The sequence below is a fragment of the Pteropus medius genome, unplaced genomic scaffold (genome assembly GCF_902729225.1).
Source record: "Pteropus medius unplaced genomic scaffold, Ma_sr-lr_union100, whole genome shotgun sequence".
NCBI classification, from domain to species: Eukaryota; Metazoa; Chordata; class Mammalia; order Chiroptera; family Pteropodidae; genus Pteropus; species Pteropus medius.
The window spans coordinates 2,551,482-2,577,525 of NW_024340851.1; the positions used below are offsets into that span (position 1 = coordinate 2,551,482).

The following is a 26,044-nucleotide window of genomic DNA, read 5'->3' on the forward strand; positions in this document are numbered from 1 at the left end:
CTTCCAGTTTCTTTTTCCATTGGCATACTGCTTTCTGAGTTTTCTTTTAGGCCTGGTTTGTATGAATTTGCTATAATCATGGTCTCCATCTACGTAATCTTGATCTGTTCTGGAAGTTGATTCAGAGTCAGAATCAGAACTGCAGGTACTTTCAGAACTTAAACTGGATCCTAACTCTCCACTCTCTGAAGAGGATAAATGTGATTTCTCTTCTGTTTCTTTTTTTTCTTTATCTTCTCTTCCCATGCTTTCATCTTCTTCTGATGCACTAAGCAGTTTTCTCTTGATTCCTGTCCGGGGCTCTCTGCCATCACCATTTGTAAGGGGTCCATCAAAGGAGTGATCTAAATCAAGATGAATGATTTTTTAAGGTTAAGTTTTGACACTGTTAAGATATTAATGCTCAAAAGTAAAATAAACAATCTATCAAAAAATATATAACATCTAAAGATAGGGTAAAATTATGGAGAGTGGTAGAGTATAAATTTATATATATTAGAAATGGAAGACACTAAACTTCTGATTCTTGTTTTATTGCTTTTTGGGGATGGTGGAGGCATGATGAGTGGTGAGGTAGCTGGGCAGAAATTTTAAGGGCTTGAACTCTAGAAAGAATTATCTAGAAATATATATCAAAATAATTTCATTCATTCACTCAACAAATTATCTACTGATTATGTACTATGGGCCAGGCATTGCTTGGAACATGAAATATAGCAATTATGAGACAAAGTCCTTGCTCTTTGAATTTATATTTTAGCAGGGAGAGCTTGCTAGACAATAAAGTGAACAAAAAATAATATAAATTTAAGAAAAATACATGCTATAAAGAAAAAGAAAAGAGGGTTAAATAGTGTGACTGAATGTATGTGGGTATTCTACATAACGAAGATTTTCTGCAGAGGTAGTATTTGAGAATAGAACTGAATGAAGTGAGATTTGGGGAAAGAACATTCCATCAGAAGAAATAAAATCCAGTATAAACTAGAGTGTAAGGAAAAACAGGGAGTAGTAGAAGATAACTGACAGTAAAGCTAGAGAATAACAAGATTTGATTTACATTTATTTTAACAGAGTGCTATGGTTGCTGTATAGAGAAGACATTATAGAAGGGGAAAATTGGAAGCAGAGACCAGTTGGGAGTCCACTGCAGTAGTCTAAGACATGATGAGGGATGTACCAATAGAGGTGTCGAGAAATGATTAGATTGAGAATATTTCCTACTAGAGCAGCCACCAGACCCAATCTTCATTTTCAAATGAAGGGAAGAGCTGATGGACTGGATGTCAAGTGTTAAGCCAAAAATGAAGGTCGACTTCTAGGTTTCACAGCCTGAGCAACTGGGAGAATGGTAGAGATATTTTGCTAAATTGGAGAACACTATAGGAGGAATAGGTTTGGGCAGGCTGGTAGAAAAATCAAGATTCCAGTTTTAAGTACTATTAGAAATCCAAAAAGTGATGTCAGAAGCAAGGTGGAGTGAGAGATGTCCCTAGATATCTCCCCTTGAAACAATAATAAGCTGAACATCTAAAACTCAACAAAAACACTCAACTTGCACACCAGCACGTCTGAGCGTGGGATCTGTGCATAAGAATTACCGCAGGTCAGAACCCAGGAGTGGGGTGATAGACTGGGAGAAACAAAGAAGTTGCCTCTTGCAGCCAGAGCTCCCTGCAGGAGGAAGGGGAGGGGAGAAAGTGCAGCGGGTTCCTTGAACAGCCCTGCTTGAGAGAGCTGTGAGCTCCATGCAGTGGCAGTGCCCAAGGTTCAGGGCAGAAAGCAGAGAAGTGGAGACGGCAGAGAAGCAACAGCTGATTATTATGAATTGCGGTTCCAAAACACGAGGCTGAGCTGCAGTTCCCATTCCCCAACACAGACGGCACCTCCTCCCATATCCTCCAAGAATGAACACAACGGAGCCCCAGGAGAATGTGCGGAAATGCTACTGAAACTGTCACTAACACTGACAGGGGCTGAGACTAAGGGTAGAGAGCAAGATTGAATATTTATAAGAAAAAAAAAAGGCATTATTAAGAATTTATATAAAGCAGGGATCCAAGAGGCTTAGAAGCTACCTATTGGGAACCAAAAGAAAAATGCCTTCTTAGCAACAGGCTAAAAAGAGACCTTACATAATAAATCTTCATATTGGAAAAATAAAAAAAAAGGCAGACTACACCTCCATTAATGCCCAGGTAGACAAATAGTGTATTAAAGAACATGAACAACCAAGGTGACAAGGAAACTCGGAAAGAAAGAAAAATCTCCAGAAAATAAGCTTAAAGACATAGAAATATGCAATTTAAATGACAGAGAAATCAGGATAATACTTCTGAAAAAACTCAATGAGATTCAAAATAATTCATATCAACAATTCCAGGAACTGAAAAAACAACTAGATCAGCAAAGTGAATTTTTAGCAAGGAGACTGAAACCCTAAAAAATAACCAAATAGAACTTCTGGAGATGAAGAACACACAGAAAGAGATGAATGAAACAGCAAGCTTGTAAAATAAAGTCGATGTAACAGAGGAAAGGATCAGTGATATCAAAGACAGAAATCTAGAAATAATCAGAAGGAAGAAGAGAGAAACCAAAGAATGAAAAAAAAAAATACAAGAACTAGCTGATATCAACAGGAAAGGAAACAGGAATAGGCAAGAATAACAAAGCATTTTCATACAAATAGTTGACGAGAATTTCCAGGTTCTAAGGAATGAACTGGAGCTTAGAACTCAAGAAGTCAACAGAACATCCAACTATATCAATCCAAAAAGGCCTTCTCCACGACATATTGTATTAAAATTATCAAAAATCAATGACAAAAAGAATTCTAAGGGCAGCCAGGGAAAAGAAGATGGTAACCTATTCATTAGATTATTGCCAACTTCTCAGTACAAACCCTACAAGCAAGAAATGAGTGGAATCAAATATTCAAAATATTAAGTTGCAAAGTACCAGCCAAGAATAATGTATCCAGCAAAGCTCTCCTTTAGATATGAAAGAGAAATCAAGACCTTTCCAGACATACAAAAATTGAAGGAATTCACCACTATGAGGCCTTCATTACAGGAAATACTGAAAGGGGTCAGCTCACCTAAAACAAAATGACAAAAAAATAATAATAATTAGGAGTAAGGTGACTATCAGGCAAATAGAGCAGGAGTGCAACGCTTACTAAGAACAGGGCATTATAAGCTTAAACAATAAGAGATTTGCTATAGCAAGATAGTAATGAATGTTCAGCATACATAGGGATAAATTGAGACAACAATAACAGAAAAGGGTTGGATTCAAAGATCCAAATTCACAAAGGGGAATGGAGATGAGGCACGTGCAGAAGAAAATGGATGACTATCTATATATAACTATCCTTTTCATATTCGTAATAGTAACCACATAATTGACATTTACAGCCTTCCATCTCAAAACAGCTGCTTATACATTTTTCACTAATGCACATGGAACATTCTCAAGGATTGACTGCATACTGGAACACAGAGATGGCCTCAACAAATATAAGAGGGTTGAAATCATATCAACCATATCTCTGATCATAATGCCTTGAAGCTGGAGATCAACTGTAAAAAGAAAGTGGGAAGAACTACAAACATATGGAGATTAAACAACATGCTACTGAAAAATAACTAGGTCAGAGAAGAAATAAAATGAGAGATCATGAGATACATAGAATGAAATGATAATGAGAAAACAGCATATCTAAACTTTTGGGACACGGCAAAAGCAGTCGCAAGAGGAAAGTTCATATCACTACAATATCCGAAAACAAAAATGAGCCTAAATAAACAACCTAAACTTCATCTTAAAAACTAGAAAAGAACAAATGAAGCCTAAAATCAGCAGAAGGAAAGAAATAATCAAAATTAGATCAGAATTAAATGAAATTGAAAACAAATAAACAAAAAACAATAGAGAAAATAAATGCAACAAAGAGTTGGTTCTCTGAAAAGGTTAATAAAATTGACAAACTCCTGGCTAGACTCACTAAAGAAAAAGGAGAAAGGACACAAATAAACAAAATCAGGGATGAAAGTGGTGAAATTATAACAGACACCACAGAAATAAGAGGATCATACAAGAATACTATAAAAAAAGTATATAACATCAAATTTAATAACCTAGAAGAAATGGACAAGTACTTAGAAAAAGACAATCTTCCTAGACTGAATCAAGAAGAACTGGAAAATCTAAATAGATAGATCAGCAGTATGGAAATTAAAACAATAATCAAAAACGTACCAAAAAGTAAAAGTCTAGGACCAGATGGCTTTACCAGTGAATTAATTCTACCCAATATTCAAAGGAGATTTAATATCTATTATCTTCAAACTCTTCCAAAAAATGAAAGAGGAGGCAATACTTCTCAACTCATTGCAAGAGGCCAATATTACTCTGATACCAAAATCTGGTAAAGATAACACAAAAAATAAAACTACATACCAATATCTCTCATGAACACAGATGCAAAAATCCTAAATAAGATACTAGCACACCAACTATAGCAACATATTCAAAAGATTATACACCATAATCAAGTGGGCTTCATCTCAGGGGCACAGGGATGGTTCCACAAATGAAAATCAATTAATGCGATAACCACATTAAAAAAAAAAAAACCTTAAAAAATAAGAATCATATGATCATATCAATAGATGCAGAACAAACCTTTGACAAGATACAGCATCCATGTATGATCAAAACACTTAACAAAATTGGTATAGAAGGAAAGTATCTTATCATAATAAAGGCCATATATGACAAACCCTCAGTCAACATTATACTTAATGGTGAAAAAATAAAAACCTTCCCTCTAAGATCAGGAACAAGGCAAGGCTGTCCACTATCATCACTGTTATTTAATATAAAATTGGAAGTACTAGCAAGTGCAATCAGGCAAGAGAAAGATATAAAAGGCATTGAAATAGGGAACGGAGAAGTCAAACTGTCATGACAGGATTCTCTATGTGGAAAACCCTAAAGACGCCACAAGAACTCTATAGAAACAATAAGCAAATACAGTAAAGTTTCTGGATACAAAATTGATATTCAAAATGCATAGTGTTCCTATACTCTAATAATGAAGAGTCAGAAAAAGAAGTGGAAAAAATAATTCCTTTTGCAATTGCACAAAAAGAATAAAATACCTAGGAATAAACCTAATAAAATATATGAGGAACCTATATAATGAAATCTATAAGATTCTTTTAAAAGAAATCGAAAAAGATACACAGAAATGGAAAGATATTCCGTGTTCTTGGAATGGAAGAATCAACCTAGTTAAAATGACCTTATTGCCTAAAGCATTATACAGATTTAATGCAATCCCCATCAAAATCTCATCAGCATTTTTTAAAGAAACAGAGCAAAATATCTTCAGATTTTATGGAAGCACAAAAGACTCCAAATCGCCAAAGCAATCCTGAGAAAAAAGAACAAGGCTAGAGGTATCGCTGACTTTAAATTATACTACAAAACAACAATAATCAAAATGGCATGGTACTGGCAGAAAAACAGACACACAGAGCAGTACAACAGAATCGAGTCCAGAAGTAAACTCATGTTTATATGGGCAAATAATTTTCGACAAAAGAGCCAAAAACATACAGTGGGAAAGGAAAGTCTGATCAATAAATGGTGCTGGGAAAACTGGAAAGCTACCTGCAAACGAATAAAAACTACGCTCTTGTCATCACTACACACCAAAATTAAGTCAAAATGGATTAAGGACCTGAATATAAAACTTGAAACAATAAATTGCATAGAAGAAAACATAGGAACTAAACTCATGGACCTTGAACTTAAAGAAGATTTTACAAATTTGACCTCAAAGGCAAGGGAAGCGAAAGCAAAAATAAACAAATGGGACTACATCAATCTGAAAAGATTCTGCACAGCAAAAGAAATTGTCAAGAAAATAAAGGGACAACCATCCGAATGGGAAAATATATTTGCAAGCAATGCCTCCGATAAGGGCCTAATATCCAAAATATACAAAGAACTCATACAACTCAATAACAACAAAAAAACAAACAATCCGATTTAAAAACGGGCAGAGAAACTGAATAGACGCTTCTTCCAAGAAGACAAATAGCCAACAAACATGAAAGGATGCTCAACATCGCTAGCTATTAGTGAAACGCACATGAAAACCACAATGAGATCCCATCCTTACACCTTTTAGAATAGCTGTTAACAACAGGACAAGTAATAACAAGTGTTAGAAGGATACGGAGTAAAAGGAACCCTCATATACTGCTGTTAGGACTGTACATTGTTATAGACACTATGGAAATCAGTATGGAGGTTCCTCAAAAATCTAAGAATTGATCTCTCATATGATCCAGCAATCCCTCTATTGAGTATTTACCCAAAAGACTTGAAAACTTATATCCGAAAAGATATTTGCACACCGATGTTCAGAGCAGCATTATTCAAGGTTGCCAGGATGTGGAAGTAAACAGTGTCCTACAATAGATGATTGGATAAAGAAGCTGTGGTACATATATACAATGGAATATTATTCAACTATAAGAAGAGATGAAATACTGCTCTTTGTGACAAAATGGATGGACCTTGAGATAATTATGCTAAGGGAAATAAGCCAGACAGAAAAGTTGAAAACCACATGATATCACTTATATGTGGGATATAAATGTAAAAGCAACAATCAAATAAGACAAACATACCAAAGCTCATGGATATGGACAACAGACTAGTGGTTACCAGAAGGTAGGGGAGTGGAGGAGAGGTAGATGGGGTAAAGGGGTCCAAATATGTGGTGACAGAAAGAAATCTAAATCTAACTATGGTGGTATGAACACACAATGAAATATATATGCCTTATTGTTGAATTGTACACCTGAAATATACTGAATTCATAATAATAATAATAATAATAATAATAATAATAGTAGTAGTAACACACCCCCCCTCTCCAGAAATCCAAGTAAAGACATTAAAATAAAAAGAATTAAAGCAGGTAGATATACTCAGTCTAGAGGCTCATGAGACACTTGAATAGAGCTATTGATATAATATTGGAAATTTTTGGTAAAGAGACTACATTTAGGGTCAGGAGAACTGAGAGAGCTCATTGAGAAAGTAAGTAAAGCCAGTTAAGGTAGCTGAGGACTGAGACTTGATATATTCCAACATTTAAAGATAAAAAAACAGGCAAAGATAATTGAGAAAGAATAGCCAATGAGGTAGGAGGAAAACAAGAGTGGCCTGGGAAGACTAGAAGGAGCAAAGCATAGGGTTGTATGGTAACCACAGGTAGAAGATCAGTCCAATGAATCTTGGTGCTATGGATTGAAGAACATCACTGTCAAAATACATATTGAAACCCTAAACCCCAATGTGACTGTATTTGGAGATAGGGCCTTTAAGGAAAGTTTTAATTAATGAAGTGAGGTCATAAGGGTGGCCTCTAATACATTAGGACTGGTGTCTCGCTGTCTCTTTCCCCATCTGTGGATGCAGAAAAAAGCCACTCTAAGGGCACACAGAGAAAGTGGCCATCAGGAAGCCTGGAAGATAACCCTCACCAGACACCAACTCTGTTGGCATCTTGATCTTGGACTCTGAACCTCCAGAACTGTGAGAAAATAAATATCTCTTTTAAGTAAGTATATGAAAAGGTGCTCAATATCTATAATCACCAGGGAAATATAAATAAAATCAAAACCACGATAAGACATCATCTCACACCTGTTAGGATGGTTAGTTACAAAAAAAAAATAAAAGATAACAAGTGTTGGAAAGGATATGGAGAAAAGGGAATCCTTGTACACTTTTGTTGAGAATGTAAATTACTACAGCCACTATGAAAATAAGTATGGAGGTTCATCAAAAAATTAAAATTATAACTATCATTTGATCCAGCAATCCCAGTTCTGGGTATACATGTAAAGGAATTGAAATCAGGAACTTGAAGTGATATTTGCACTCACTTGTTCATTGCAGCATTATTCACAATAGCCAAGATATGGAAATATATATACATATAAAAGAAAAGCTTGCCATTTGAGACAACATGGATGGAGCTGGAGGACATTATGCTAAGCAAAATAAGCAAGACACAGAAAAAAATATTACATGATGTCACCTATATGTGTAATCTCAAATATATGTGCTATATAATGACGTTTGGTCAATGACAGATTGCATATATGATGGTGGTCCTATTAGATTGTAAACAATGGAGCATAAAAATTGCTATCACCTACTGATATTGTGGCTGTAGTAACGTCATCGCACAATACATTATTCACGTGTTTGTGATGATGCTAGTGTAAACAAGCCTACTTTGCTGCTAGTCATATAAAAGTATAGTATGTACAATTATGTACAGTATACAATAGTTGATGATAAATGACAATGTTACTGGTTTATATATTTACTGTACTATGCTTTTCATTGTTATTTTACAGTGTACTCTTTTTATTTAAAAAAAAAATTGCTAGAAAATCATATGCTGTTATGCCAGCAGCAGCCTTAATCTATCTTGTGTTTGCTGTCTCTAGACTGCATCATTTTCTCTTGTGCTTGATTTGCTCTCATGTTGTTTTATACAGTAACATGCTATATAGGCTTGTAGACTATGGCATATAGCCTAGGTGGGTAGTTGGCTATACCACTTAGGTTTGTGTAAGCAAACTCTATGATATTCACACAACAATGAAATCATTTAAAGACACATTTCTCAGAACATATCCTTGTCATTTAGTGGTGCATGACTACAGTCATGCTCATTGAAAGAGAGAGTAACATGGTGGTTGCCAGGATCTAGCGAGGGAAAATAGGGAGGTGTTAGTCAAAGGGTACAAAGATTCATTTATTCAGGATGAGTAAGTTCTAGATATCTAATGTACATCATAGTGACTATAGTTAACAATACAGTATTGTACACTTAAAATTTACTAGGAGGATAGATCTTTAATCTTCTCAACACACACACACAAGTAATCATGTAGAGGTGGTGGATATGTTCTTTAGTTTGATTGTGGTGACCACTTCACAATGTATTAAAATATCAAATTGTACACTTTAAATATACACATTTTTATGCCAATGATAGATATCACAATAAGGCTGCTAAAAATAAATATCTGTTGTTTAAGCCACTTAGTCTCATGGTATCTTGTTGTGATAGCCCAAGCTAACTAAAAGACTAAGCTAGAGACTAAGGTGACAGCAATAGAAACTGTAGATAGGAGATTTAAGTAGTATTAAAGAGTTGTAGAATTCACAAAATGTAGCAACTGACTGGATATGAGGGTCAAATAACACTGCAAAATTTTAAGTTGAGTAACTAGGAAGATGGTGGTGCCATCAACTAAAATAGTGAGTGCAGAAAAAGGAGCAAGCTTGAGATAGAAAGATAAATGATAAGCACCTGAGGGAGATTTTTTAAGGAAACACTTGAAAATGACATTGGTAGAATAAAGAGATGTTAGGGCTGGATATACGAATTTGGAGAGTCATCAGCAGAAAGGTGACTGGTGTAGCTATTAGATTCCTTTATTTAAAGAATACAAAACAAAAAAGTGGGAAACTGCAAATAGGAAGCAAGTAGGGCAAAAGAAAAAGAGAAAATATAGAAATATAGGAGAAACAGAGATATAAGAGGATCAACAGAGTATAGAAGCCAGGCAGTAGAATTACTAGTGGGGAGCAGTCAATAGCATTCAATGATATAGAGAAGAGATCAAGGAGACAGGCACTAAGAAAAGGACACTGGTTGGTCATTGAAGATTACTAGTGAATATGGACAGAATAACTTCTGGAGAGTGGTGGGAACAGAAGCCAGACTATACAGGATAAAGGGATGTTTAGATGGATAGAAAATAAGAGTCAGGAAGTATAAGCTACCTTTTCTACAAGCTTGACAGTGAAGGAAAAGGCAAAACGAGAGGAAGGGGCATGAGTATGAAATGTGCAGCAGGATCAGAGGAGGGACTAAAGATAAAAATTGGGGAAAATAAAGATAATTAACTATGTTAGAATTACAGATATGTTTCAATATTTCTCACATAACCAGTATAAACTATATCTTTAGAAAATCTATTTTTTGAGTTGACAACTTCAATAACAATGGATAAGCTACTTAATCTTTCATTAAACATTTATATAAAATATATTCCAATAAAGATATTTATAAAAGCAAAGTAATTATTCTTCACAAATTTCAAATAGATGAATACATTAGAACTTTCTCTGAATATGTTCAAGGTCTGTAAGACAGGGCTAAGTATAAGAAGAAAGTGTACATAACAACAACCCTCAAGTATTTATAACTGATGCCCCCTGACATGGTCCCAAATGAAAGCAAATGGTAATGAATTATTAGGTCAGTGATTTCTTTTCAATCAGCAAAAAATTTTCTTCAAATAAAAGTTACGTGGAAGCTCATTACATGAATTAAAAAAAAAGAGTTGTTCTAATTGAACGGAGAAAGTTCTTCTGAGAATACCTGAAGTACTTCTGTGGATTACCCAGAAATAGGCAAAACACAATATGAAAACCATTGAATTATTGGGACAGCAAGCCCCGAGGGAAGAGAAATCTTAGTTATATAAAACTAGAAAACCAAAGGAAGTGGTAGAAATAGGTGTTGACTGAAAGAAGGCTCATTTGTCAACCTAAGCCTTTTTTGTAAATTAGAGTAGGCTTTAAAAAAATTAGGCCCATTCAAAGATGATTTTGGAAAAATATTTGCCTTTTTATTAATATTGTTTAATACATGAAAAATCCTAAATGAGTCTAACAGTCTGGTTTTTATGTACTTGGAGAAATATCTTTTCATTTAGTTTTGCTCTCTATTCATTTTACATTTTATTTTAAAAGACTAAAATATGTTTGGAAGCATGATTCGAAATCTAATCTATTAATAGCCTGTTCCTAGTTTTGGATATGAAACCCTGTCTGAGTCAAATTTGACAATATTAAAATCCTCATTAACTATAAGGACATGCTAATTTTTACTACCTAAATATACCAGCTCTTAAATAATTCATCTGTCATTATGAGGGAACAAAGAATAAGTGCTCTGTCTATATTTATTTCCTACCTTGTTTAATCGGCAAAACTCTATTCCGAAATGATTTGGCTTTCCCTGGGTCATGGCTATTTCCACTTCGACTATATCCACTGAAGCTCGATGAAGAAAATGGTCCATCCAGTTCATCATCAAGTAAATATAGTGAAAGCCCTTCAGCAGCATCTGAAACTTATATTTACAAAGATTGTAATGTTAACATAATTATCATGATTTTAGGAAAGTTATAAAACAGGCTGTTTTTAAAACTATATCTCACAGTTATTCTGCTCTAACATCAAAATTACAAGTTGAAGAAGGATATATGGGTATTTTGAGAACAAATGTTTTATCACATCTTTAAGATTTCAAGGACAGAATGTCAGAAAAACTTGTCTAAGAAAACCACTTCCACACATAATGAATCCTCAATTCTTATGTTGGCAAATATATTGTAGATAAACACTCTGAGAGATTATAGATGTTAAAAATCATAAAGTTACAGAAGTTAAAACTGAGACTTTAAAATTCATCTATAGTCTTAACACCCTCATTTTAAAAATGAAGAAATTTAATGCTATAGCCTACTGTCTCTTACCCAGGACCACACAGCTAGAGAGAAGAAATTGGGAATAAAACACAACTTTTCTACATTGAAATCCACTGCTTGTTGTACTATAATAAACCATGCTGCCATTTCTATATCCTTAATATCAGTATTAAACTGAAATATAGAACACCAAAAATAGAAGACATATTTACCAGGAGATGAGAAAGGAGAGCTAGTCCTAGCATAAGACACTGAGGTATTCTGGTCATTTTTAGGCTGCAACTTCATTTGTTTCTGCTTCCCTTTTGGACTACAAGTAAAAATATGTAAGAATTAACATTTTTTCCCATTAGCAACATATTATGATAGACAGTATGATACAAAATGCTTAAGTTGACCAAAAAAGAAATGCCCAATAATTTAAATGAAATGTTTTAAATTGGTAATATGACAAAGTTAAATTTCAATCACTGAAATTTAAAAAAAAAGTTTTTGGTATATTAAAATCCACATAAACAAAGCTTTGGGTTACCAATTCCATGTTTACATAGGTGCAAGATTTCTTAAAAGAAAATCTCTTGGGTCTGGGATCCCCTCAAACTATTCCATAAACTTTAAGAATTGAGGTAATACACACAAAATGCTTTGAAAACATAAAGTACTACATCAAGTAATATACCTAGGAGCTCTGCTACTAGATAACGAACTGCTGCTGCTTCTTAGACGTTTTCTGTACCGTGGCCTTCTCCTCTTTTGACTCTGGATTGCTGACTTATATTCAGAGATGATATTTTTAATATGACTTTCAAATAAGGCAGATAATCGCAGTGTCATGCTATAGATCTGAAAACGTAGAAATTAGTTTTGTTTTACCAACTAATTGTGTTAAAAAATGTATAAGTGTCTGGACCAATATCAATAACATCCTTTCACACAAAATATATGTGTTATTTCATATCCTTGAAAAATCCTGAAGGATTAAAACAAGATACTATTTTTAATTAAAAATTAATAAAGGTTTTTAAAAAATAATATCCAGTGTTGGGAAAGGTAGGGAATAAAAGATTCTAATACATTTCCAGTGGGTATTTTAACTAGAACAACATTCTAAAGGACGATTTGTAATATGTACCAAAAATCTTAAAGTTATACATCCTTTGGCTAAAAATTTTGCACTTCTAGGAATTTATCCTAGGAATTATCAGAGAATTACACACACAAAATAATTATCTTCAAGGATGGTAAAGATATTAGCTGCAGCATTATTCATGTAAACTGAAAAACTAAAAACAACCTACACCTCCAGCACCAGAACATGAGTGAAATAATAAAAAAAAACACTATACGATAGAATACTATGGAGACAGTATAAAACTTCTGTTTTCAAAGAGTAATATGACATGGGAAAATGCTAATATGTTTAAAAAGTTTAAAAAGTTTTCAAAATATAAAACCTACTGTTTTAAAGAATATATAAACATATGCAAGTATATACATAAATGTAGGAACTAAAACGTGAAAAAATTATGCCTACAGAAATTAGTGAAAATTCACTTTATGTAAGGTGGAAGTGAGCAAGTTATATATCTATTGTGCAACTTCTTTAAAAGTTAATTAGATACCAGTGATTACAAAACACAAAAAAATATTACTACTTTTCTCTCCTTGAGATATTAAGTTCTGACAAAACATAGGGAAAATATTAAATGTATGAATAGTTATAACTTCCCAATATGGTTCACTATTTGTTGTAATAAAGGAGACATAAATACTCATAGCTAATCCAACTATATTTCATATAAATTAATACTGTCAACCACTTTTATTTATCAAATTATTTATTGGGCATATTAAAAGGTACTCAAATTACTACCTTGCCTTCCCTTGACTTCCTCTGGCAGATATAAGTGTTACCAAAGAGTAAAGATGAGGCAGGCAGAAGAAAAAAAGAGGTGCTTAATTTCAGAATGACTATATTAAATGTATATTTATGCATGCCTAATAAACTGTCAGAGAAATAGAATTAAATTTTAGTAACTATGTCAGAATTGTAGTACATACTTGTTTAGCAATTTTAAAACTGGTGAAAGAAAAAGTGGCCTGATATATATAACTAAATGCTTAGATGATTAATCCACCTAATATTGGTTTTTCATACCCTTGACTTTTTATTAGAGGTATAAGCTTTGGAGTTGCTGAATATTTGGCGAACATCCTTATAAAATTCCAGAGGACTACCATAGTTTCCTGCTTCCAAAGTTTCTTTCACAGTGCTGAAGTCCATAGGAGTGTCTGTAACACCTTGATATTCCTACAAAGAAGAATGTGTTATTAAACACACAGGTTGGGTAACAAAACTACATAATACAATGGGACTAGATTTGCATCACCAAGTCACCGTGAAATAAACATTGCTTTTCAATTTGCCAAATGCCTCCCCCAAACCCAAACCATCCATTTACTAGAGCTCTTTTGGTGACTCAGAAAAACAGCAGTGGTCTATGGAAGGGTCTTACCCTTCACCCTGCAATAGATAACCATATAACTCTCTCAAGGAGAGAATAGAAAATCCATAGCCACTGGCTTTGTCCCTACAGAGTCCATAATAAAAAATTCTATTTCTTGCTTAAAGGCTGAAATAACCCCCAATTCCCCAGCAAAATGCTCAATGAAAGTAGATGATAGGATAATTCACATATAATTAAATAGTTCCATGTCCCAAATTAGCTACATATTTCTAAAACTTTCCCAGTTATGAGGGCATTCTACCTAAGGTTTCATTAGTTGAAGGTCAAAGTCAAATTGGCCATGTCTGTGCCTTTCTCCTATCATTTTGTTTTTTTAATAAATATGACACTTTTGCTTCATCTAAGGTTTTCATTGTCATATATTCAGAATTAGTATGATTTTGATTAGGGGAGAGAGAAGATTCTATTTTAACCTAAATCTTTCAAGTCTACTTGATATATTTCTAGAGTTATCATATGGACTTGAAATTGAAATGTGTACTTTTATATATCACAACCATAAATAAACATGGTTTAGAGTAAAAACCATTGTCAGTATGAGATTCCCTCATCTTTAGAATCATTAAGAAGTAAAATCGCCACATTTCTCTCAAAGGAGAAGCTAAAGAACCAGAAGAAGGGGCAGAGGAAAGATATAAAAAGAGAAAAAACAATTTCAAAGTATGAGAAACCACGATTACTGTTAATGTATCTTTTTTATTTTTTATTTTGGCTTAAATCATAAAAAACAAAAGTATATTCCAACACAGCGTGGCTTATGAAATAAAGATTTTCACTGAATAAAAATGTTGGAACTTTGTGCAGTATGATGACCAAAACTCAAAAGACCCAGTCAGCCTGCTGAATGAAATCTCAGTGGGAATAATCAGCTGCAATACAGACATAATTATATTGAATAACTGATGTTTTTTACTTCGCTACAGTAGTTTTAGACCTACGGAAACAAACATCTATGCAGATGGTACAAAAACCTCTTGAGAACACCTGCTGATATAAAAAAAAAGTGAACAACAAAAAGTTGAACAAAAGTAAAGACGGAGAAAGCAGAGATGGGAAACAGTTTTGCAAATTATAAAAGGTTTATTTACAGTATGGAGATTTTAAAAAGTAAAACAATATAGAAACAACTAGTATATGTCTTTTAAGAGAATATTAGGCCTACCTCAGAAAGAGATGGATCTTGTTGTCTTTCTGGAGCGACTGACTCTGAGGATTCTCCCTCTTGCTCTTGATGCTCCTATTAGGGTAAAGAATATATACTGTGTTTTCAAACCACCAAAACAAAATATCAAGATTTACAATACAATTATTATTTAAGGTACAAAGATCCATACAATTATTATTTAAGGTACAAAGATCCATAAACAGGGATTATGTGTTTTTATGTTAAGATGAAGGAATTCTACATTCACCATTCTCCTCTGCTATAAAAACAAGACTTTATTCTACCTAAACTCCCTGCAAACAAAGCAAGCTTTGTTGAACATAATCTTGTTCATTATTTGAATAATTTTTCCCAACTGAAAGCTATGTATGTAGAGAATACTGATGTTTATTAACTTCAGAGGATGGTCTGATATTTCTGAAATATTGCTATACCTTTTCTCTGAAAAAGTTAAAACAGTATTGTTACCTATACTAAGAGGTTATTCAATACATGAGAAAAGAAATCCTATAATCTAAGTTCTTATGCTTTTATCTTTGATAAAAAGTAATATGGTATATTGGTTACTTGAAGTGATCATATTGGATAACATATTTAAATTATTAATGTAAATTAAACAGGGTTGACTTGTTACCAAGGATCTGTAGTGTACAGAAGTCTATTAGAAGTTAGTTAAAAGTATCCTAAATAAAAGCAGGAGGTATCACAAAGATGTTTAGATTCAAATTTGGTTTACAAATGCATAATTTACACACAAAGTACATGACAGACATTTTAAAAAATCATGACTAATCATACTACCCACTTCTACTTTAAACAAAGAAGAAAGAGGAAAGAGGAGGGTGGGAGGAAAAAAGAAGATAGGAAGGAAGGGGTAAGTGGCTCTTAATTATATCTTAGCAAAGATATTTTGGAAAATTACATATTGGAAATTATTTAAACAACTATATGCTTACTGGGTAAGAGAGATGATCGACTGGCTGTCGAAATGGCTCTGAGTCTTCACGCTCATAAATGAGGCTCAACAGTTCTTTGCATTGTTTTCTCCAAGCATCAGGATTACACCTTAAAGACTGTCTTCTGCCTCGGCATTTGACCTATAGATTTTAATAGAATTATATCTAAAAGCTCTTTCCTTAACTCTTTGTGGATTTTCTCCTGTTTTTCTAATGTTAAAATTTCTATGTAAAACAGAGCAGTGACTATTTAGAGGTTTCTTAGTTTAGATTAGACATGATCCTTCCTGACAAAAATATAAAGAAATAAATACTAGCATTTATATTCATGAAAATAGCAAGAATTCTAGTATTCTGAATTTTCATTTTAAGAAAATCTGAAACTGAAACTCAGAGGAACAATTGTTTTTTCCTCTACAAGGTTAACAATTTTAATATCTTAATATTTGCTGGTAGTTAAGTATACTTGACTATGGTACAATCTCATAATCTCAAAATAATGGTTAAACTATATCTATGTATTTTAGTAAATCCTTTATGGCCATGATAAATGCTGGCCTTTACCACTTGATGTCCTTTTTATATGATCTCTTTCAGTATTTCAAATGAAATTTTTCTCTTATATAGAACAAATATTTGTGTAATTATTATAGACAAGTGTGCAGCACAGACTTAACAAACCCAGGGCTGCTACCTTTAGCAGGGCTTACTTGCACGGTTGGCCCTTGGCTGAGATCTGGGAACCTAGCACTTGAACTGTTTCCTAAATAATAAAGGTCTACTCTATCTACACTGTTTGTACAAAGTGATTTGTATTGAACACCTAATTTCTGATACTTCTCCAGTGCTTTCCTGCTTTCTGTGAGTCTAGAATCTTGGTATGTGCTAGTCAGATGGTATCTACATAAACAGCTCCCAATAAATTCCTTAGAGACTGAGTCTTGAGTCACACACACGTCATTCCATTTTCAATGCTGAGGGAAGAGTGTCCTCTGTGTGGCCCCTCAAAAGAGGAAGAGAACATAAAGAAGCTCAAACACGGATTCCTCCAGACTTTGCCTGTGTCATTTTTCCTGTGATCCAGCTGTGTATCCTTACAGTGTCACTGTAATAAAACTTAGTAGTGAGTAACAACTATATATACTGAGTTCTGTGAGTCTTTCTGGCAACTCTTCAAATAGGTGGAGCAGGTCTTAGGGATCCTCCCCACAGGAAGCCTGAATTTTTTTTATTTTATTCACTTACCCTTCTTCCAGATGAAGTACCAGGTCCATCTGAATCTAAATCAACCATTTCAGTATCCTAAAATTAAAAGAGAAGAGATTGAAAAGATGTTAACTTATGTTTAAAGTCTTATAAATTGGATGAACATTTACGAAGAAATGGCAAATAAAATCGCAATTAACTCCCTCAATGTAGCAGGCAACAGAACAAAGGTTGGAGAGAGACTCCAAACCTTGACCATATGCTGTATACAAGCTGGAAAATGTACTGGGGAGAAGAGTAAACAGGGTTTTTCTTTAAATCAGAACAGGAAATTAGGGAAAAAGTATACTGACTGGTATTTGAACTTGTACTTAAATGTTAGCATTTAAACAAAAACTTACTCTATGTGACATGCTAATTTAATAAACTATAACCATGAATTACTCATGATAAATCATTTACTATTTCAAAAAATACATTTTTTTCCTATAGGGAAAACATGAATGTGTATTAAAACCTAAGATTCAGTTAAGTATCTTTCTGAGAGATAGTTTTTTAATAGAAAGAGGCAAGGCCTGTACACCACTATTCACTTGGTAATGGTGAAACATATAGGTAATGGCTAAGAAGAAAAGTAGCTCATGAGCTATTGGTATGCTTTACTAATAAATAAAGTTGTTGAATTACATTTTTGTTTAATTTTCTATTCTAATCCAAGAAGTGCTACTCTGAGGAGAGCAAAATCCATTCATGGTAAAAATTTTCAATGAACTAGACATAGAGGGAATGTACCTGAACGTAATAAAGGACACATATATGACAAGTCCACACTAACATCATGGTCAACAATGAAAAACTGAAAGCTTTTTCTCTTAAGATCAGAAACATGACAAGGATGCCCACTATAGACACTTTTCTTTAACATGGTATTAGAAGTCCTAGCTACAGCAATTAGGCAAGAACAACAAAAGGTATCCAAATTAGAAAGGAAAAAGTAAAACTGTTTCTATTACCAGATCACATGATATTACACCTAGAAAAACCTAAAGTCTCTACCAAGAAACTGTTAGAACTAATAATTCAGTAAAGATGCAAGAAACAAAATTACACAAAACAAGTGTTTAACAGAGAAATTAAGAAAGCAATCTCATTTATAATTTCATCAAAAAGAATAAAATACTCAGAAGTAAATTTAATCACAGAGGTGAAAGATCTATACCTGTAAAATATGAGACTGATGAAAGAAATTGATGAAGATACAAATAAATGGGAAGATATTTTGTGCTCATGGATTATAAGAATCAATATGTCTATACTACCCAAAGCAATCTACAGATTCATTAATGCAATTCCTATCAAATTACAATGACATTTTTCACAGAAATAGAAAAAAAACAAAACAACAACGAAAAAACACTGCTAAAATTTGTATGGACCTACACACAAAAAAAGACTCCTAACTGAAAGCCAAAGCAATCTTGAGAAAGAAGAACAAAGGTGGAGGCATCATACTTCCTGATTTCAAAATATATTACAAAGTTATAATCAAAACAGTATGGTATTGGAAAAAGAAAAGACAGACAGACACATAAATCAGTGCAACAGAATAGAGAGCAGAGAAATAAACCCATGCATAAACAGTCAATTAATTTACAACAAAGGAACCAAGAATATGCAATGGGGAAAGAACTATCTCTTCAATAAATGGTGCTGAGAAAACTGGATATCCACATGCAAAAAAAAAAAGAGAGAGAGAGAGAAGCCCACTTCTGACTATATATCTAAAGAGAGAAAGAGAAAGAAAGAAAGAAAGAAGGAAAGATAGATAGATAAAAGAAACTGACTCCTATCTTAAAACTCTAATTAATTAAAAACTTGAATGTGAAACATGAAACCATAAAATTCCAGAAAGCACAGGGGGTAAACTCTTTGACATCAGACCTGGCAATGATTTTTTTGTATTTGACAAAAGCAAAGGCAACAAAAGCAAAAATAAATAAGTAGGATTACATGAAACTAAAAAGCTTTTCTGTACAGCAGAGGAAACCATCAACAAAATGAAAAGGCAACCTACTACGAAAGATAAAATATTTGCAAATAATATATCTGATAAGAAGTTAATATCCGAAATATACTTTAAAAACTCACACAACCCAATAGCAAAAAACAAACAAACAAAACCAAAACAAACAAAAAAACAATCCAATTACAAATAGGGCAGAGGAACTAAATAGACATTTTTCCAAAGAAGATATCCAAATGGTCACCAAGTACATGAAAAAATGTTCAACATCACTAATCATCAGAAAAATGCAAATCAAAACTAAAATGATATATCACCTCACACCTGTTAGAATGGCTATTATCCAAAAGACAAGAAATAACAAGTGCTAGAGAGGATATGGAAAAAAGGGAACCCTTGTACACTGTTGGTGGAAATGTAAATTGGTCAAGCCCCTATGGAAAACAGTATGAAGGTTCCCTCAAATTTCAAAATAAAAACAAAAACAAAACTTCCATATGATCCAGCAAGCCCACTTCTGACTATATATCTAAAGGAAATGAAAACAGGATATCGAAGAGATAAAATTGTACTCCCATGTTTACTGCAGCATTATTCAAAATAGCCAAGATATGAAAACAATCTAAGTGTCTGTCAACAGATGAATGAATAAAGATGTGATGTATACACACATACGCACATACCAAAATATTATTCGGCCTTGAGAAAGAAGGTAACCCTGCCATCTGTGACAACATGGATGAACCTGGTGGACATTATGCTAAGTTAAACAGCCAGACAAAGACAAATACTGCATGGTATCACTTATATGTAGAATCTTAAAAAAGGCCAAACTCATAAAAATAGAGAATAGAAAAGTGGTTGCCAGGGGCTGGGTTGTCAGTGAAATAAGGAAAGGTTGGTAAAAGCATACAAATTTTCACCTATAAGATGAATAAGGTCTGAGGATCTAATGATCTAATATAAAACATGATGGCTATAGTTGATAACACTATATTCTACAATTGAAATTTGCTAAGATTGTAGAACTTAAGTTTTCTCACAAAAAAACACACACACACACAAAGTTGTTGACTTATCTTTTACTTTAATTTTCTATTCTAATCCAACTAGTGCTATGCTGAGGAGAAATTCTCACAACATGAAATACTGAGTCAAAATGCTTTTATATGAAAGGTCAGGGAAAATAATAGGCATAAGAATGATATATTTTTCATTGGTTCCAGGAGAATAATATCTAATTGGCATATTTGAGTTTTTATTATGCAAATAACATTTAACTCCAATAATACAACATTTTATAGTAAGATACATTTTCATTAAAGAGTGAAAAACATTGGAGATTTGCCATTGTGGTGAATGAGAGTAAAGACAATATAAACATGTATGACATCTTGGTATAACAGCCACTACAACAGAAGCCAACATATTTGAGTTATTCAACCATGAGATGAATTATCTTCCACTGAAGATTTTTGAATTCTCACTTTTCATTATTGTTTCAGCCTCTTATCTTGGTCTTTGCTTCTATTATAATTTCTAGTCAAAAATGGCTTTATGTACATTAGGGATATGGCTGAGTGAGGAAATCAGATATGTGAGGGTTTGCTGACAATACTAATTTCATTTCATTAAGAAAAACTGGTTTACGTTAGCAAATTTCCATAAAGGAAATCAAATAGCAACTCCATGAAATTATTAAAAATGTAGATTTTGAAAATTGAAATTTTAAAATACGTTAATATTTTACATATACTGTGCAGAAACTAAATCCTTATTTAAATTTCTACCAACTAACAACCATTGTTTTAAAATACTTAGTGCTTTTTCCTGTTTTTAAGGGCTGTAAAATGAAGTCTTGATTTCTCATCACTGAAACCCACTAAGTCAAACGGGATGATTAGACACCTGTCTCTGAATACAGTAGCATTACTACATTTTTCTTATATGTCATCTAAATACAAGTTAAATAGTTTAGTACAAAAAGATACAGATGTTTAGCTAGCTTTTAAAAATCTGCTTCATCACTCGTAGCCAGTGATAACATCTATATGTAATACTAACAGAAAAGGAATTCATGCCTATTAATCATGCTACAATTCTTACCTCCTCTGTATCAGTACTGTTTAGTTCTTCTGCTTTAATTTTATTATAAGTATCCAGTATATCAGTACAGCTCTGGTCCCTAAGAAATATGATAAGTCAAAATACATTTCAATAAATTTAAAAAATCAGAAGTCAGTCCCTATGGAAGATAAAACTACTTCTTACCCAATAAATCGAAGTAAGACATCAGTTACAATTTTGGCTGCTTTAACTATAGGACTGTCTGGCTCATTGAAAGTCCTGGCATTATGTTCAATGTAGCGTACCTCCCACATTAATGCTGATATTCTCCTGTGAAATTAAAAAATACCCTCCATTACTCTCGGTTGATACATTTAAAGTATTTTCTAGGAATATATAACATAGAACAGCTAGGCACTTAAATTATGATGCTCCAATATATATGTGTGACTCATATGTGTGTGCACAGGCAAAAACTTAGAACTCCTGGACTGCATATTTAAACTTGGAAAAGAACTGATCCAGGATATTATGGGTAAATAGTGATTTGACCAAATACAAACAAAACAAACTGTTTTGATAAAGTCAAAAGAATGTTTAGTTGGCAGAGGAAGAGATGGGAAGAGCAAGAAAAAAGAAACCAGGTTATATAAAAGGACAGATTTTTATCTGGTTACTTTTATGATATATATTATCAGATGAAATTATAGGTAATGTTATAAAATATACCCAATTGGTTATTTTTATAATAAGTTTATGGAATAACTGTTGTTAGGACCCAGTGAACTCCAGGGTGAGAAAGGTACCAAAAGCTGCCCTCCATTTCCTTCTCATAGTCACTGCGCTCCCAACTAAAACTAAAGAAAAAAACATAGCCTGAATAACCTGGCTCTTTTTGCACATACATGGTAATTAAATCGAATTAACTGCTGCTTAATACCTCAATAAGAGATTTAAACATGCTCCAAGTCTTTGTAGCACCTTAATCAAGATATATCCACAAACCACTTAATCTACCTTTAATAAACTAAAATTTTAAACTTTTAATTTTTGTTTCACACATGATTTGTACTACTCATAACTTCCGGTCTGTACTTCATTCCATACCTCTTCTTACCCTGGAAGATTCATAATCTATTAAATGAAAGGCAATTAGTGTTCTAAATTTTTAGAAGAAAATCTGAAGTGGGTCTTTTGAATGATTATTTTATACTTTGAAAACAGATCTGTGTATCATTATGCAAAAAGGAAGGCAAAAGACATAAAGCTATAAACTTTATAGTCAATGATAAAACTAAACAGACCTGTAAAAGCGATTTTCAAGTCTCCGCCTGATGGTATTGAGGTCAGTTGGATAAGCAACTACAGTACAATACAAGGGATAGGCACTGAGATCCACTGGAACAGCAAAAGGGCTGGCAAAATCTATAATATTACCAAAATCAAAAAAGGCAGTTATAAAGAACATTTAACATTTCATGTTAACAAACAAAACTCATACATAAACCAGAAGGAAGGGCAATATACATTATTTCTAAAATAATGATGATTCACGGCATAGGGAATGCAGTCAGCAGTAATGTGATGGCTAGGTGTAGAGCCATAGGAGAGAAAAAGCAATCAAGAGGATCATTTCATAAACTATATAAATGTCTAACCAATGTACTATGTACTTGAGATCAATAAAAAAAAATTAAAAAATTAAAAAATCCTTGTACATTTATCCTTATGTACTGGTGATTTTATGTCTATAAACTCCTAGGTTTTCAGTCAAATTGTATATATATTTAAAATTCTAATAAATATGGCCATATACTTTCTACAAAAATAAAATAATGATTCAATTATGCAAATATCAGACCAATACTGTTATAATGTTATTATTTTATTTTGACATAATATCTATGAATCATGCATGATACAGTGGTTCAAATCAGTTAAGATGAGACAAAATTAAAGGAGAACTGTGTTCAACATCAAATTTATGTCTTTTCTGGATAAATGCCAAATGTCTCAAATGGTATGTTTTAGAAAATATAAATGGTTATATGAGCAAAATACATTACTCACCTATTATCTTTACCAAAGAACCCATCTAAAGTTAGGCTCAGGGAATAACTAGAGTCAAAATGACCCAAGAAAGTAAAAGACACCTTTTACCTGCCTTCGCTATTATAAGCCACCAGAGAACTGAAAAAGTTTATCAGTTATTACTTTGGCCAAGTAATTTTATTAATATAAAAACATTAACATTAAAAGTAGAATCACTGTGCCTCTTGAGTTAAAAGCGTACAGTGAGAAACTGCATTTCCTTTTGTAGAACTTAAAATTCTGCTGGTTGTCCTTGTTCCCTCCCATCTTTCTAATATTCTTTCACATTCACCGTACCAAGAGAAAGAAGGTGGTTGATGCCCTGAATAACTCGTTCACATTCCTCATCTCTGGAATGAGCCCCCCACTCTCCTTCTTGGGGTTTGTATAGCAAAGCAGTAAGTTCCTCCTGGGACACAGGAACACCAGCACCAACTTCATCTGGAAAAGCAGCTATGTATTAAGATAAAAAATTAGAAATAATTAGTGTCTAATATCATGCTATTTCATTTTTCTTTTAGAAGAATTATAATTCATTTTTAAAAGCATATTTACTTCCTTCTGGAATTGGCTCCATATCCCAGGGGCTCATCTTTTCTCTCTCATTATTGTCCCAGCTATTAAAAAAATAACAAGATACAAATCAAATTCACATTACACTTATTTTATATACTAGTGTAATTTGCATAACTTCTTGGGGATGAAATTTGAAAAAGGGTAATACAATTTTCCTTAAAGTACAACTTTGCTTACGAAAAGATAATAATAAACCTCTAATAGAGAAAACATGGTCCATCAATATGAAACTTAGACAGCAGGAAGCTTACTCTTAATTCCAATCAATGATATATTTAATGTTAAGCCAGGGTATAGAATAAAAAGATCTCTTTGGAAAATTCCTTTCAGGTTAAAAAAAAGCCAATCTAATAGGTCACTTATTTCTGTGAGATAATCTACTTTATCCTAACAGTTTAAGTATTATAAAATCCCTACATTTTTATAATTCCATTTTGATCTGCAATATGGAGACTAAAAGTCAATAGTCACAGATTAAACATTTCTTCTATTGTTATTGACTAGAAACTTCATTAATCAGGACTATTATAACTTTGGGATTTCATGAAGAACTAAAGCAGATATTGTAGACAAATATCACATCCAAAGATAATGCAGTCAGTCACCCACCTAGAATTCACACCATTCAATAGTAGACTAGGTGTTAATATTCATTGCTATATTCCAGCTGTAACAATTACTTTAAACACTGAATTAATTCCAGTATTCTTTATGAAATAATAAGTCATAATTCTTGTCAAAAAAAAATATTTAAGAGACAACACAGGCATAGGGGAGGGAGAAATAAGTCTTCAGTTCCTGTTTTGTTTTAGCAGGAACATTTACTTGTTTTAGCATAGTGGACCAAAAGGTTTATCATCAAATTCCTTCCTTATAGCTACTATGATTACTTCTTTACAGGTATAGGTCTTATAAGATTAGATAAGTCAGATAAAAAGGTATTTTTCCTGGTAAGATTTACAGAAAGTCCATATAGTACTACAGTATTATATCAGGCATAAAAGACCATAATTGTACTTACTGAACACTGTAACACTGGAAAGAACTGTCGGGATACTCTGGTTGAAAAGGCTGCTGACTCTCCACGGTCCCAAACCACCAGGCATCATCTATTATACTGCGGAATCTATCACCTATAATATTTTCAGAAATTCTTAAAAGGTGCTCTTGAGAATAATAGCTCTGTTCCCACTCTAAATTGCTACTTTTTGTTGAATATGGAAGTAGTTCCATAACTAGCATTGTTAAGAGGTTTCAATCTGAGCTTTCCAGATAAGTGAATTTTATATTTCACTATCTTTAAGGATTTTGATTTCTAGGTACTAGCAATTTTTCTGAAATAAATCATATAGGTCCATGTCTTCTTAAATAAATGTTATCATGTATAATTTAACTTTTATCAATTACTTGGAATCATCATTAGCCATACTCCTTCTTGCACTGTACATATATTTCTATAGTTGTTTCTTCTTTTCTTTGCTTTCAAAAATCTCTTCATACTAGTTTTCTGTTTCTAAATAGCTAAAAATTACAAAACCAAAGCATTGTGGACAAAAATGTTTCTTCCACATAAGGAAGGAGAAAATTTAAAAGTACTGATAGCAAACATTTAAATAGCGTTTACTTTGTTGTCAGGTACCACTTGGAGCGCTTTCTATATATTAATTCATTTATTGCTCATATCAGCCTTACAAATGTGTTCTCATGTGATTCCCATTTCAAAGATAACGAAGTGAGGCACAGAGGTTAAAAGGGGAATGAGGGAGAGAGAAAGGGGGAGAGGGGGAGAGAGGGAGAAAAGATGGGTAGGGGTGGAAAGA

The 26,044-nt window shown here is 33.1% G+C and overlaps 1 protein-coding gene across 1 annotated transcript in view; it reads right to left on the reverse strand.

Moving 5' to 3' along the window:
- Window positions 1-26,044, reverse strand: part of BRWD3 (bromodomain and WD repeat domain containing 3) — a gene marked incomplete at its 3' end in the record, with an annotated part of 77,475 nt that continues 51,431 nt past the window's right edge. The window contains exons 23-36 of the mRNA XM_039849599.1: window positions 25,246-25,459; window positions 24,204-24,265; window positions 23,946-24,101; window positions 22,862-22,982; window positions 21,762-21,887; window positions 21,597-21,675; window positions 17,507-17,563; window positions 16,262-16,402; window positions 15,303-15,377; window positions 13,771-13,923; window positions 12,292-12,455; window positions 11,825-11,922; window positions 11,096-11,254; window positions 1-344 (exon numbers count right to left, since the gene is read on the reverse strand). Of these exons, the coding sequence (XP_039705533.1) occupies window positions 1-344; window positions 11,096-11,254; window positions 11,825-11,922; window positions 12,292-12,455; window positions 13,771-13,923; window positions 15,303-15,377; window positions 16,262-16,402; window positions 17,507-17,563; window positions 21,597-21,675; window positions 21,762-21,887; window positions 22,862-22,982; window positions 23,946-24,101; window positions 24,204-24,265; window positions 25,246-25,459 (1,949 nt within the window). The remainder of the gene's footprint in view (window positions 345-11,095; window positions 11,255-11,824; window positions 11,923-12,291; window positions 12,456-13,770; window positions 13,924-15,302; window positions 15,378-16,261; window positions 16,403-17,506; window positions 17,564-21,596; window positions 21,676-21,761; window positions 21,888-22,861; window positions 22,983-23,945; window positions 24,102-24,203; window positions 24,266-25,245; window positions 25,460-26,044) is intronic.